Below are 14814 nucleotides of genomic sequence, written 5' to 3'. Positions count from 1 at the left end.
CTTGTCAGAATTCCAAATATCTTTGAAAGAGTGTCAGCTGTGTTTTGCACGAAATGATAGTAGATATTTAAGTAAATCAACACACAAAGTACATTCACTTGTTATAACGTAGTATTTTCACAAAATTCTGAGGCTAATATAGCCACAATAGCAGTGATTTAAAACTAGATATTGTTGTTGAAAGGTTTTGTTCAATTTTTGTAAATGTTAAGTTACTACTGCCTAATGGGTCATGCAATAAATATGTAGAACTATCCAGGAGAATATTTGTGAATTTGTCATGGACAATTGCATTAATGAAATTGTGGAGAACTATGTAATATTACTTATGCATATTGCTTGTAATACTTAGAATTAATTTATGCCGGAAAGTAGTCAGAACCCACATGTTGAAAGGATTGAAAATCCAGTACTAAACTGCAGGATTTTTTCGCTGTTTGCCTAATGTCACCTTTAGATTCCTAATTTTGAATTGAGATTTTATATGTTAGGATCTATATAATTTAATGGGCACTGTTTTTATCAATAGTATCTCGGTCTAATAAATTCTGTATCTTTTGACTTTGATGTAATGTGTTTTGCTGGGCCAGTTTAGCTATAAGCTTAAAATTACTTTAAAAAAAAAAGGTTAACAGTTCGAAGGTATTTATTCACAAAATGCTGGAGTAACTCAGCAGGTCAGGCAGCATCTCAGGAGAGAAGGAATGGGTGAAGTTTCGGGTCGAGACCCTTCTTCAGACTGAGTTCAGTCAAGCATAACAGTTCAGTCAGTTTCCTCTTTTGTACTTTTGGCAATGCTAAAATAATTTGACAGACCAAAGAGAAACTATTTCCTCAGGTGCGAGGATTGAGCACATAGGGCATAATTTTGAAATTTGAGTAAATCAGGAAGTATATTTTCACATCCAAAGTTTAAAAAGAATCTTAGTGTTACCCTAGAAGATGCTGAATGTCAGCGTCATTTAAAGCATTTAAAATCTGATTTTTCTTGGATATATCCAAGAATATTGTGCAAAGGCAGGGGAATGGAGTTGAGGTACAATGCAGCCACAATCAAATAGGAGAGGCAGGCTCAATTATTGTATGTTCTGTTCATACTTTTAATGTTCTTGCTCTTGTATTGAGTATTAACTTTGCTATTGGATTTTTTCTTGTCTCTTCAGACCCAGCCCTAAGCCCAGCCATGACTATGAGAGACTGAAGATGCAGTGCATGAAAGCCATGTCAGATCTGCAGTCTCTGCAGAACCAGCACACAAAAACACTGAAGAAATGTGAGGAGGCAGTAAAGGAAGCAGATTTTTATCAGTAAGTAGAGTCAGGCTCTACCGAAATACCGAAGCAGGCTCACTGAATTCACACTGACAATAAATTGGAGCATAAATGAGATTGAGGTAGAAACTAGAATGTCATAAGCTTCAACACAAATAATATTTTGAAGACCATTACACCTACAAATATTTGCTTGAAGGAATTATGTAAAATTAGATTTTTAGCCAGTGGGTTCGGGCAGTAACTTTGTCTATCATTGACAGCTTACTAATGCCTGAGATTGCTTGAAATTTTCATTGGTTTCTTTAACTGTGCTTGAGAAAAACTACAAATGATGCCATTGACAGGAAATCTGAATTTTTGGGTTAAAGTGTGTTTGAGGGGATTCCTTCCTATGAGGAAGGGTCTCGACCCGAAACGTCACCTATTCCTTTTCTCCAGAGATGTTGCCTGACCTGCTGAGTTACTCCAGCTTTTACTCTAGCCACTGACTGCAAAATACCATGCAATATATTTTAGGCGAATGTGCACAAATACGTAATTGCTGTTCGTTGATCTGCTTTTGCAGTGCAGCTGCATATTGGTTGGAAAGTGATGTTTATGACTTTGTTATAATCGTCATCTGCCAGTCCTGTTGCCATGAGAAACCATTTTGAACATCTGAATGTAAATGTTCGATGTCATGGTCAGACAAAACAATAGACAATAGACAATAGGTGCAGGAGTAGGCCATTCAGCCCTTCGAGCCAGCACCGCCATTCATTGTGATCATGGCTGAACATTCTCAATCAGTACCCCTTTCCTGCCTTCTCCCCATACCCCCTGACTCCGCTATCCTTAAGAGCTCTATCTAGCTCTCTCTTGAATGTATTCAGAGAATTGGCCTCCACTGCCCTCTGAGGCAGAGAATTCCACAGATTCACAACTCTCTGACTAAAAAAGTTTTTCCTCATCTCTGTTCTAAATGGCCTACCCCTTATTCTTAAACTGTGGCCCCTGGTTCTGGACTCCCCCAACATTGGGAACATGTTTCCTGCCTCTAACATGTCCAACCCCTTAATAATCTTATACGTTTCGATAAGATCCCCTCTCATCCTTCTAAAATGTATTAATCATGCCATTTGGGATTTAACACATACTCTGAAATATTATATTTGGAAATAAATTGAAATCAATGCGGCATCTTTAAGGAGTTCACCCACACTGGATGGGGAAATGCAACCAAATAGTAAAGAGTAATCTTTGACTGTAAGCTTTTCACTGGAATAAAAACATCCTAGTAGATATATTTATGTGCAGATCAGGCAGCATCTACAGAGAGATACAGTAAACATTTCTGGTTGATGATTTTATCAGAACTATAAAAAGAAAAGTGGTTTAAGTTGTAGAGAAGGGAGAGGGTTGGAGAGAATAAAGGAAATGTCTGTGTTAAAATGAAGACCAAATGGATTGTAATGACACATGCTGTTGGTGCCCTCTGAGAAGATGGTAAAAGTTTGTTTGTCATAGGTTTGGTTTATTTATTTATTGGATAAGTTTGTCTATCCAGAGAAAGTGTATCTAAAGGGAAAAGAGTAAGATTGGAAGGGAGAGGAAAAAATAAACTGATCAATATAGTGCTGGGCCTATGAAATGTAGAACAGTACCTGCTGGAAATCCAGCAGAATCATGATTAAGGAGGGATTTGAATGTCCTTGCTTCCTCTGAATTAGAAAATAAATTGACTGAGTGCATTGAAGGCAATCTCATTGGTGGAGTATATGCTTCTTGAGCCGAGTTCCTCTCTTTGACAAGATCCACATTTGATCTTTGCCATAATTGCTTTACCTCAGTCACTTGATATTTCATTTAAGAAAACTTGGTATTCTTATTTAAAAGGATGGATGCAACTTGAATCTCAATTTCTTAAAGGGACAGGTGTAAGTGAGAAACATGGCAGAGTTAATGAAAGCAAAACACACTGGAAACACATCCCAGGTCAAGCAGCGTCTGCGGGAGAAGATAGAGTTAATGTTTTGAGTTGAAGATTCTTTGTCAGAATAACTTTGACCTGAAATGTCAACCCTATTTTCCTTCCCTAAGATAAAGTTGGACTGCTGAGTATTTCCAGTCTTTTGCAAAAGATTTCCAGCATCTGCATTTTTTTCATCAGCAGTCCAAAGGACAGATGGATCAAATGGGGATGCTGGAAAGGGTTCTGGAGATAAAAAGAAGGACCAGGTGTAAGTAATATAAATAAAATTTTAAAAATCATTAATAAATCAATATATTTCCCACTATGTGAGAAAAATATTTGGTTCATCCAGTGTTTGCAATCATTTTACATTTTGGAAGCAGTAGTTAATTATATAATCTACTTTGAAGGCCTTTAGTTATTTATTGAATTTATGAAATGCATTTACGTGCTGATAAAAGATTTGAATATTAAGATTTAAAAAACCAGATTTATTCATTAAATTAGCAGATTTTGGAATGGTCTGTGAATTATTGCAAAATCTCTGGAAAAACACTGCATTTCATCAAAAATAAGACTATCCATGAAAGATTGTATTGAGTGCAGAGTATGAAATAAATCTTGGCATGGCTCATTGCTCATTGCTGTAAAACATGGCATAAAGGCTCTTTGGAAAATGAGACCTATTTCAATGGAAAATCCCTGTTTATAGCATGCTAAGGAGTATGAAACAATCATTAGAGAGGAAAAACCACAAAGAAGGGTATTGTCCCCTTAAGATGGACCCCTGTGTTTAGATTCTAATATTACCCAATTTGTTTTTGGATGGCAATTTGCTATATTGGATCTTGGCTCCTTTTAATGCTTGAAGGCAGAAATACCCACTGTAAAATGAGTGGGTATATTTATAAAAATAAGATGTAATGTTATTGTGGCAGAAATCAATCCAAGAGTTTTCGATGATGGGCAACTGAAAGAATTGTATTTTAGAAATCTTAAATAGAGTATTTTATTGGAGCTCATTTATAGAATATTGATGTGGGCAATCCAAGTTTGCAGCCAATCCCTACTTGTTCAGAGAGTGTTAAGAGTCAACTGTACAATATGAAATATGAGTACCAGACTGGGGAGATACCAATTAACAGCATACACTGACTTTCAAGCTAACATTTTGTTGTACCAGCTAACACATTTATCAAATTTATTTTTACAACCAGTCATGATATTTGATTTCTGGATGGTTAACTATGAGGCGATAATACAGCATTTATAACATTGAGAGAATCTTTGCTTCTCCTTCATATATTTTTCTCCTGTAAATATTTATTCTATTCTATGCCGTTCACTGCCCTCTTTTTAGCTCTTCTATTCAGCCTGAATGCATACTGAGATCTTTATTAGACACAAAATGCTGGAGTAACTCAGCGGGACAGGCAGCATCTCTGGATAGAAAGAATGGGTGGCATTTTGGGTCGAGACCCTTCTTCAGATTGAAGATAGGTCTCGACGCAAAAATGTCACCCATTCCTTCTCTTCAGAGATGCTGCCTGTCCTGCTAAGTTACTTCAGCATTTTGTGTCTATCTTCGGGTTAAAGCAGCACCTGCAGTTCCTTCCTACACACTGAGATCTAGATGATTTTTCTTTCCTTATCCTTTTGGGAATTATGCTTTATCTGGAACGTTTGAGGTTCAAAGGTCAGTTGATTGTCACGTGTACCAGTTAAAGTACAGTGAAATTCAAATTGCCATACAGCCATACTAAAAAAAAAACAAGGCAAGGCTGAGGGGAGACTTGATAGAAGTGTACAAAATTATGAGAGGCATAGATAGGGTAGACAGTCAGAATGTTTTCCCCCAGGAAATGTCCTTGATGATCGATGCCACCTTATGGAGTTAATTTGGACAGGGACTGTCGGGTGCAGGCTGTGATCTGACCGTAATTCCTGAAGCAAAGTCTGAATTATTATATTTGTAAATGCTAAGATAAGGGCAATTAAGAATACAGATAATGATGTGCTGCCCGAAGAATATTAAATGTACTAATGACAAATCTATATACTGAGACAGTGGGAATCTCCTCAGTGGATCGAAATTGACAAAATCAGTTATCTGTGATATAAGTTCATGAATAGGTTCTGGGCCTTCACGTTAACTTAAACAGCACAAGCTACATTTAATCTTTTACTGAAGACCTGTAATCCAGAATTAGCTGCACCTCGAGCCATGGTATTCCAGTGCAGTTACAAGACTGGCATCCAATTGAGTTTGAAAACTCAATACTGAGCACAGGTCTTCAGTATTGTGACTGGGATGCTGCCTGGTCATAGTGCTGTATCTATGGCTCGTGGCTATATCTTACTCGGAAAAAAAAATCTCTTATTTGAGCTGGGAGAGTGTTTTAATTTCAACTCTTCAGGCTCTGTATGTTGCCGACAAAGCCAATATTTATTGTTGTTGATGGTTGGACATTACTTCGCTGAATTAGATTTGTCCTGCTTTTGTGATCAAGACATAATTGGCAATTTTCCAGTCTCAGCTGGATGCAAGTGCTATAACTATACTGGAAAAGCATGGGTGAGAAGCTAGTTTTGGAGCACAGGTCTTCAGTATCGTAGCTGGAATGCTGGCTGGTCCGAAAGTCTTTGCTGTATCCATGCTCTCAACTCTCTCTGGATGTCACTTGGAGTGAACTGGATTGTCTGAGGACTAGTTTTGCTGATGTTGAAGATATTTGACTAAAGCATGTGTGGTCATCAGTTTGTGCATTGGAATGAATGTGGTTGCAAATACTCCAGCCTTGTCTTTAGCATTCACATGCTGGGTCTCATTGTCTTTAAAATTGGGATAGTCTTGAAGCCACCTCATGGTGGCTATTTAAATGTCCACATCCATATGGTAGAACTGCAGAATGTTGATCCAGAATTGACAGCACAGATAGGATGTTGTCAATTTATTAAACAAAATGAACTTGGAGAAAATGTTACCTACTTAGTTAAATAATTAAAATGCAGAGTGTACGTAGGAATATAAATGTAAGCATGTCTTTGTTTCTTGGTTTATATATATCATCAAAATCTATTTCAGACCTTTGCAACATGTCCCAGTTGTCCATTATTTGCTTTAATTATTATGCTATTGTAACTTTGCAACACTCTGTTAGCATGTTAATTTGCACATTCTCAGTGCCAGAACATTAGATCACCTTGATCCTGACCCATTTCAGCATTAGGTACTTTGACAAATTGTGCCACAAAAATAATTGTTAATCAATCTGACATACAGAAGCTGAATAAATGTAGTGCTTTATGTTGAGCATAATTCAAATTGCTCTTTGGTAGGATGAATCTGGTCTCATTTCCCAGTGTAAGTTGCAGAATAAAAAGAAATCTATATTTCTTTCAGTCTGCCTTTCTTTCAGTAATCCATGAAGTGGCGTCCTGTAATTAACTTTTCAATTCCCTGTAGTTATCTATTACATTACAAATTATTCAGCACACAATAACGAATGATGTAATTTCCTTAACCCTTTGAAAGCACAGGTACTGTACAGTTATCGCATGTTATTAAGGTCATTGTGCCCGAGTGGGATCTTTGAAAGAACTAACCAATTAATCCTTTTCCCCATGTCTAACTAGCGAATATTGTCTTTTTAATCATATATTCAAAGTCAATTACAATCCTATAGAGCTTAAGTTCGCCAAGAGATTTTGTTGAACATAACAGAATTGAACTAAATACTCGTAGTTCAGTCTATTTGTTTAGTTTATTTAGTTTAGAGATATAGCACGGAAACAGGCCTTTTGGCCCACTGAATCCGCACCGACCAGCGATCCCCGTACATTAACACAAGCCTACACACACTAGTGACAATTTACACTTATTCAAAGTATACAAACCCACGCCAATCAACCTACAAACCTGTATGTCTATGGAGTGTGGGAGGAGACCGAAGATCTCAGAGAAAACCCACGGGGTCACGGGGAGAACGTACAAACTCCGTACAGACAGCACCCGTAGTCGGGATCGAACCAGGCTCTCCGACTCTGCAAGCGCTGTAAGGCAGCAACTCTACCGCTGCGCCACTATGCCGCCCACTATGATCTATGATCCAAGTAAAGGATTTCTTGCCATTAATAGTATCTGGTCACCTGACATTGGAGAGTTAGATGACAAGCTCTCATTTCACAGTTTATAGAAGACTGATGTCAGTGACGTTTGGGTGTAAATATATATGCACAGTTAGTTACCTATACTTGTTTTCAGTAAACAAGGTCAAGAGAGCTGACATTAATGCTTAGCTTACAGACCTTGTGCGATTTGGGGACAGGAGTGGGTTTCAGAGCCAATTTGCATGTGTACAGTGCATATATTAAATAAATACACCCGGCAGCATTTTAGAAAGTAATAAGAGTGAACCATGTAATTCAGGACTGGAGTTGTTCTAGGCTGCACAGTAAAGCCACCTTGTGTCTCCAATCTTGTGTCTGTTGTGGACATTTTAAGAATCAAACAGGTGGAGATTTTCTAATATCTCAGTACCTGCTTCATTGGAAATATAAACAAATTGAGAAATGGTATGTTGGCATTCATAGCAAGAGGATTTGAGTTTAGGAGCAGGGAGGTTCTGCTGCAGTTGTACAGGGCCTTGGTGAGACCGCACCTGGAGTATTGTGTGCAGTTTTGGTCTCCTAACCTGAGGAAAGACGTTCTTGCCTTAGAGGGAGTACAGAGAAGGTTCACCAGATTAATCCCTGGGATGGCGGGACTTGCATATAAGGAAAGACTGGATAGACTGGGCTTGTACTCGCTGGAATTTAGAAGACTGAGGGGGGATCTTATAGAAACATATAAAATTCTTAAGGGGTTGGAGAGGCTAGATGCGGGAAGATTGTTCCCGATGTTGAGGGAGTCCAGAACCAGGGGTCACAGCTTAAGGATAAGGGGGAAGTCTTTTAGGACCGAGATGAGAAAACATTTCTTCACACAGAGAGTGGTGAGTCTGTGGAATTCTCTGCCACAGAAGGTAGTTGAGGCCAGTTCATTGGCTATATTTAAGAGGGAGTTAGATGTGGCCCTTTTTGCTAAAGGGATCAGGGGGTATGGAGAGAAGGCAGGTACAGACTACTGAGCTGGATGATCAGCCATGATCATATTGAATGGCGGTGCAGGCTCGAAGGGCCGAATGGCCTACTCCTGCACCTATTTTCTATGTTTCTATGTTTCTATAATTTGCAACTTGTCCTTAAGGATTTTGCATTTTTGGTTAACTAAAATTGATATTCAGTTAGTGGGTCTGTTTATCAAATGAACAGAAGATAAATTTAACGTGACATGAACATTAAATTCACCAATTTTGGGTAACTAAAAACAGCCCCGCCATCCCACCACTCCAGCAGTCTGTCTTCTCTCCCCACTCCCCCCGCGCACCACCAGGCCTCACACCTATTCCTCCCCTCCCTTCCAGCTACATTTTGTCCTCTTGCTTCAGAATTTGTAAAACTTCAATCATTTTGTCTCACCTTTTGTCTTTTCATCTCTGATCTTTGTCTAACCATCTGCCGATCAACAACTCCCTCACTTGCATCCGTCCACCTATTACTTGTCATACTTTGTCTTGCCCCTCCTCTTCCAGCTTTCTTCCCTCCTCCCCTCAAACAATCAGTCTGGGGAAGGGGGACACAAAATGCTGGAGTAACTCAGCGGGACAGGCAGCATCTCTGGAGAGAGGAATGATGACATTTCGGGTCGAGACCCTTCTTCAGACCCGAAATGTCAGCATTCTTCAGAGATGCTGCCTGACCCACTGAGTTATTCTCGTGCCTTGTAACTTGTCTTGTTTCTGTGAGATTGTTAGTTTGTTGGTTGGCTAAGGAGCAAATCTTTACAATCATTAATAATGCTGAAATGTAATATTTGGAAAAATGCAACTTGCTCAACTGTTGAAATACATATGTTGAAATATAAAGTCTATTATCTTGTATTTTGTTCTTATCAGTCTCTGGCAAAGTTTTGTATACATATGATTCACCTCTGTTGAGGCAGGAAGAGATCAGAGGTCAATACAATAGCTGGTCCCAGCATCCTCTCTATTATCAACAGTTCTCTGGCCACTGGCACTGTTCCAACCAGTTTCAAGCACGCAGTGGTCCAGCCCCTACTGAAAAAACCTAACCTAGACCCCACCTTGCCTAGCAACTACAGACCCATTTCCAAACTGCCATTCCTGTCAAAAGTCCTTGAAAAGGCAATCCTTAACCAATTAGTGCCCTACCTGCACCAAAACACCATCCTGGAAAGTTTCCAGTCAGGTTTCAGAGCCCACCACAGCACAGAGTCTGCCTTGTTGAAGGTACACAACGACCTGCTTCTCGCCATCGACACCGGCGACTGTGCAATCCTGCTCCTTCTCGACCTCAGCGCAGCATTCGATACAGTGGACCACACCATCCTTATTGACCGTCTCCGGTACGCGGTTGGCATTGATGGCACTGCCCTGAGCTGGTTCGCTTCGTACCTCAAAGATAGGAGTTTCGCCATCAACATAGGCAGTTATTCCTCTGCTCCAGCTAGCCTCTCCTGCGGAGTTCCACAAGGCTCAATCCTAGGCCCCATTCTCTTTTCTCTATACATGCTCCCCCTTGGCCAAATCATTCAAAGGCACGGCATTTCTTTCCACTGCTATGCCGATGACACTCAGCTTTACCTCCCCCTGAAACCCAACAACCAGTCAAATTTAAACAGCCTCTCACACTGCCTTGAGGACATAAAATGTTGGATGGCACAGAACTTCCTCCAATTAAATGAGAGCAAGTCTGAGGTCATCCTATTCGGCCCCCCCGACTCCATCAAATTGATAACAGGCAGTCTTGGAAGCCTATCCTGCCTAGTCAAACCGCATGTCAAAAACCTCGGCATGATATTTGACTCTGCATTAAAATTTGATAAGCAAGTCAACGCTGTGGTAAAAGCCAGCTTCTTCCAACTTCGAACCATAGCTAAAATCAAACCTTTCCTCAAATTCGACGACACAGAAAAAATCATTCACGCTTTCATTTCCTCCCGCCTAGACTACTGCAACTCCCTATACACTGGGATCAGCCAATCTTCCCTGTCCCGCCTGCAACTGGTCCAAAACGCCGCAGCGAGACTCCTGACGGGTACCCGTAAAAGGGACCACATCACCCCGATTCTGGCCTCTCTCCACTGGCTCCCTGTACGGTACAGAATCAACTTCAAGCTCCTCCTATTCACGTATAAAGCCCTAAATGGACACTCCCCCCCCTACATCAAAAATCTTCTAACCCCCCTCTCTAACTCCAGGTCCCTCAGATCGGCCGACTTGGGGCTATTCACTATCCCACGGTCTAGGCTTAAACTCAGGGGTGACCGCGCTTTTGCGGTTGCAGCTCCTAGACTGTGGAACAGCACCCCTCTCCCGATCAGAACTGCCCCCTCCATCGACTCCTTTAAGTCCAGGCTCAAAACATATTTCTACTCCCTAGCGTTTGAGGCTCATTGAGGAGGCGCTGTGAACTGTTTGCGTGCTACTGTATGTTTTCATTTTTTTTTCTATTGGAACCTAATCAAATGTACAGCACTTTGGTCAACGTGGGTTGTTTTTAAATGTGCTATACAAATAAAATTGACTTGACTTGACTTGAATACATCTGAAATAAACAAGAACACGTTTAACTTGCAAAATGGAGGCAGTGCTTTTAATTAATTGTAAATTATTTACAGTAATATTCTAAATTTGTTAACCATTATTCAATGTGGTGATCCGACGGCTCGGTTATCGATTCCTAACACGCAAAACCTTTTTTTAATTCCCTCAGCACGTTACACAGTCGCCTGCGAATGGATCAGTCGCAACTCAAGGAAGATATGGAGGTCATCAAGAGGGAGAACTCCCAGTTGTTGCGGGAACACAATCATGCACAGCAGACCTGTGAGGAACTGAAGAGACTCCATGAGGACGATCTGAAAGAGATCACTGACCTGCGCTGTCAGCAGCAACAAGTGAGTGTGGAGTACATGCCATCAGCTTTTCATTACCAAGCAGCTGATTTTTTTCACAGTTGTATGCTGGAGATTTCCTGCGTTATCTTAGCGACTTGTGTTTCAGAATTCCCCCACTCTGGCATGCGGTGACAGTAAACCAGAATAGTGGGCATAGTTGCATGAGGAGGGGATGCAGCAGAACTAAGGAAGAGTCAAAAGGATTATTGTTATTTTGGTTCAGGATATACAGTTAATTTTGTGTTTTTACTCTGTCCCAGATAGCCAAAGCATTGGCTGGAAAATGAATAATGAAATAGAAGGGACCAGGGAATGGTTTATTTTATTATTGTCATGTGTACTGAAGTGCAGTGAAAGGTTTTTTTGTTGCATGCTATCCAGTCAGCGAAAAGACTGCACTGGATTATAATCAAGCCATCCACACTGTACAGATACAGGATAAAGGGTATAACATTAAGTGCAAGATAAAGTCTGGTTAAGTCCGATTAAAGATAGTTTGAAGGTGTTCAATGGGGTAGATGGAGAGATCTGGACTGTTCTCTAGTTGGTGAGAGGATGGTTCAGTTGCCTAAGAAGGATAACTGAGGACCAAAGGACTATTTAAATTAAATAAATAAAATCAATGTTTAAGCTTTGCAGCTTTCTTGTCTAATGATCTTTAATTTTTAAAAGCATTAAGATATGCACTATTTCCATTACAGCTTTCATCCAGTATCTACTAGAGTGTAAATTTAGCCTGGCAATTCAATTGTCCACAGGGATTGCCTGCTGAATTGTCCCAAGTGCATGACATAATATGGTTTATCCAGAATTTTTCTGGATATGATTTCCTATCTGTATCTTCCGTACATTTAAAACAAGAATGTCTTTCAGTAACTGATGCCTCGACTCATTATTTCCTGTTTGTAAGTACCCACATTATTTGAGCACAAACAAATAGGATTGAGCAGTATTCTTAGATTTTCAGTGAACCTCAATGATATTGGTTCCTCCTTGTTGTACGTGAATAACATTGATTCTCTAGCAGGTCGATGCTTCAATGCCGATGCATCTCGTATTAGATCCAAAGCTGGATTGAGGTGGGAGCAGTCCAAGCAAAATGGACATGCCCTTCTTTCCACAACCAAACACAGTGGTGACCAGACAACGAAATAAGGTGACGGTCCAGTCGCCAGAAGGAGTCAAATGTGATAGAAACACATCGTATGTGAAAAAGTGTCACCATTGTGATAGTCCAGGGATACTGCAAACTGAAGTTGAGACTGTGGGGGATCAGACCGAAGACTACCAAATTGATGATCCAAGAATGCACGAGTCTGAGGAGGGGACTATGCAAAACCAAAACCGAGATGATGAACTGATGGAACAGGACATGACAGATCAGAATCCAGTACCAACGCAAACAGATGCAAAGGCCAGACCAAACCAGAGACCACCCAGGCGATACGAGGACTATGAGATGTATTGAAGTGAAAATGATGCGTTATCAATCCAACGAATGCCATATCCTAAATAGTGTTGGAATGTTCAGTTTACAATATGATGATGCGGAAATCCTGTTTGTTTAATAAGGGACGGATGTCCTGGTAACTGATGTTGCATTTAAATGTATCACATGATACTATGAGTCAGAAAGGTCAGAGGACACATGTTGCTGGGATGTAAAGGAATGGAGGAATAAAAACAGCGCATTCCGTGTTCAGTGTCCTTGGAGTGTGTTTATTATATTTGGATCAAGGCAAGGATCTGACATTAGTGATGATGACGTTTGCTTACCTGCGGCTTTGCAATTGATAATCTCCACCAATTCAGCTACTTTCCGATGAGAAATGTACTCGAGAACCAGTCAATAAATGGCAATGACATACACTCCAGGATGGTATTTCAGAAAAGCAGCAGTCTTGATACATTTGTTCAGATGGGAAATCAACTATTTGTCTGGTCTTGTTGATATATAAGGAAGTCTAATGTTGTTATTCTTCAGGCTCTATTTGACCAACATGATCTTGATAATCTTTAGCACCAAACCAGAAGATTGTTGTGATGCTGCCTGAGCTGCTGAGTTACTCCAGCACATTGTCTTTTTTTGTAAACCAGTATCAGGTGGCAGCCACCTCGCATTCTTGTCCATTTTTCGTGCAGCAGTAAAATACATTTGAGCTAAAGTAAAATGTAAGAATAAATCATTGGGCCTCATTCTCCTCTTGTTGCTTACCTAACAAGTAGAAAACTTCAAAACGATGCCAATAACCAAAACTCCCTTTCTCTTGAAGGTAGACACAAATGCTGGAGTAACTCAGCGGGACAGGCAGCATCTCTGGAGAGAAGGAATGGGTGACGTTTCGGGTCGAGACCCTTCTTCAGACTGATGTCAGAGGAGTGGGAATCTTTGTCCCGCCCACTCCCCTGACATCAGTCTGAAGAAGGGACTCGACCCAAAACGTCACCCATTCATTCTCTCCAGAGATGCTGCCTGTCCCGCTGAGTTACTCCAGCATTTTGTGTCTACCTTCGATTTAAATCAACATCTGCAGTTCTTTCCTACTCCCTTTCTCTTGGTGGTTTCTATAAGACTGTTGCAGAGCATTACTCTGTGAAGATCTTTGACATTGAGCATTTGAATTTTTGATAAATTTTCATAAAATTCTCCCAGTGTGTTTCAAAAGTTATCTCCATAGTTCCAGTGACAACAAACCTTACATGATAGGTATTCCTTTAAATGATACTTTGAAATCAACATGTCTTACTTAACAGCAGCTTAACAAACATTTTAGTTGCTGTTCCTTCCACTGGCTTTGACAAGATGTTCCCTTGCTTTACGTTTGTAGCAACTTAAGACACCCATCTTGGCCACTTTTGGCCTTTATTGCAGGGAAACGTCCCATTGCATGACTATGAAGGAAATTTTATAAAGTGACAAGTTAAGGTGCCTCCTTTCAGTATCAGTGAGAAATGTAATATTTATACTTTTGCTAATTTTGTCATACACTGATAATGGAAGAACCCCTGTATTCACATTCAGATTATGAGAAACTCTACTCCAGTTCATAGGGTGCCCATGCATATTATAACATGATTGCTTGTTGTTTTCCTAAATCTTCAAACCAAGGGCACTTTTCAAGAGCTAAATGCCACGAGCTACCTATCCTGCACCATGAAAAAGGCTTTACTTTTATAATTGTGTAACCTGATCAATTTGAAATTCAGTGGTGTCTTTGTCTGCCTGGCACTGCCAAGTTGAGTCACTTTAGGACTTAGTATAATCGTGTTCTTTGTGAAGGGAGTTAAATAATTGAATACATCTTTTTTTGTCAGGCTGAATAATGGGAGAAAGAAGAGATTTGCTTTCTATAAAAGTTTCAGGGAAGATCTAGGCTCAATGAGCAATGCATTAATTATAAATCGTTCTTTTGTATGCTCTGATCTGCCAAATTATAATCATCCATTAAAAGTTAATTTTAGACTTTTTCTTTCTAAATTGACAATTTATTACAATCCTAAGTGTTTTTGCACAATAAACTGTGCACGTTTACTTTAATCTTTTGTATTATCTTTGTTGCTGAATTCTG

General features: G+C 39.9%; 1 protein-coding gene across 9 annotated transcripts in view; it reads left to right on the top strand.

Annotated features, from left to right (window-relative positions):
• Nucleotides 1-14814, top strand: part of LOC144610090 (disks large homolog 5-like) — a 120056-nt gene that overhangs the window by 39292 nt on the left and 65950 nt on the right. For all 9 annotated transcript variants that reach the window (XM_078428626.1, XM_078428625.1, XM_078428627.1 and 6 more), the window contains exons 5-6: nucleotides 1164-1307; nucleotides 11062-11245. In XM_078428626.1, the coding sequence (XP_078284752.1) occupies nucleotides 1164-1307; nucleotides 11062-11245 (328 nt within the window). The remainder of the gene's footprint in view (nucleotides 1-1163; nucleotides 1308-11061; nucleotides 11246-14814) is intronic.

The sequence above is a fragment of the Rhinoraja longicauda genome, chromosome 35 (assembly GCF_053455715.1).
Source record: "Rhinoraja longicauda isolate Sanriku21f chromosome 35, sRhiLon1.1, whole genome shotgun sequence".
In the NCBI taxonomy this organism is placed as follows: Eukaryota; Metazoa; Chordata; class Chondrichthyes; order Rajiformes; family Arhynchobatidae; genus Rhinoraja; species Rhinoraja longicauda.
This window is presented reverse-complemented; position numbering and strand designations above follow the sequence as displayed.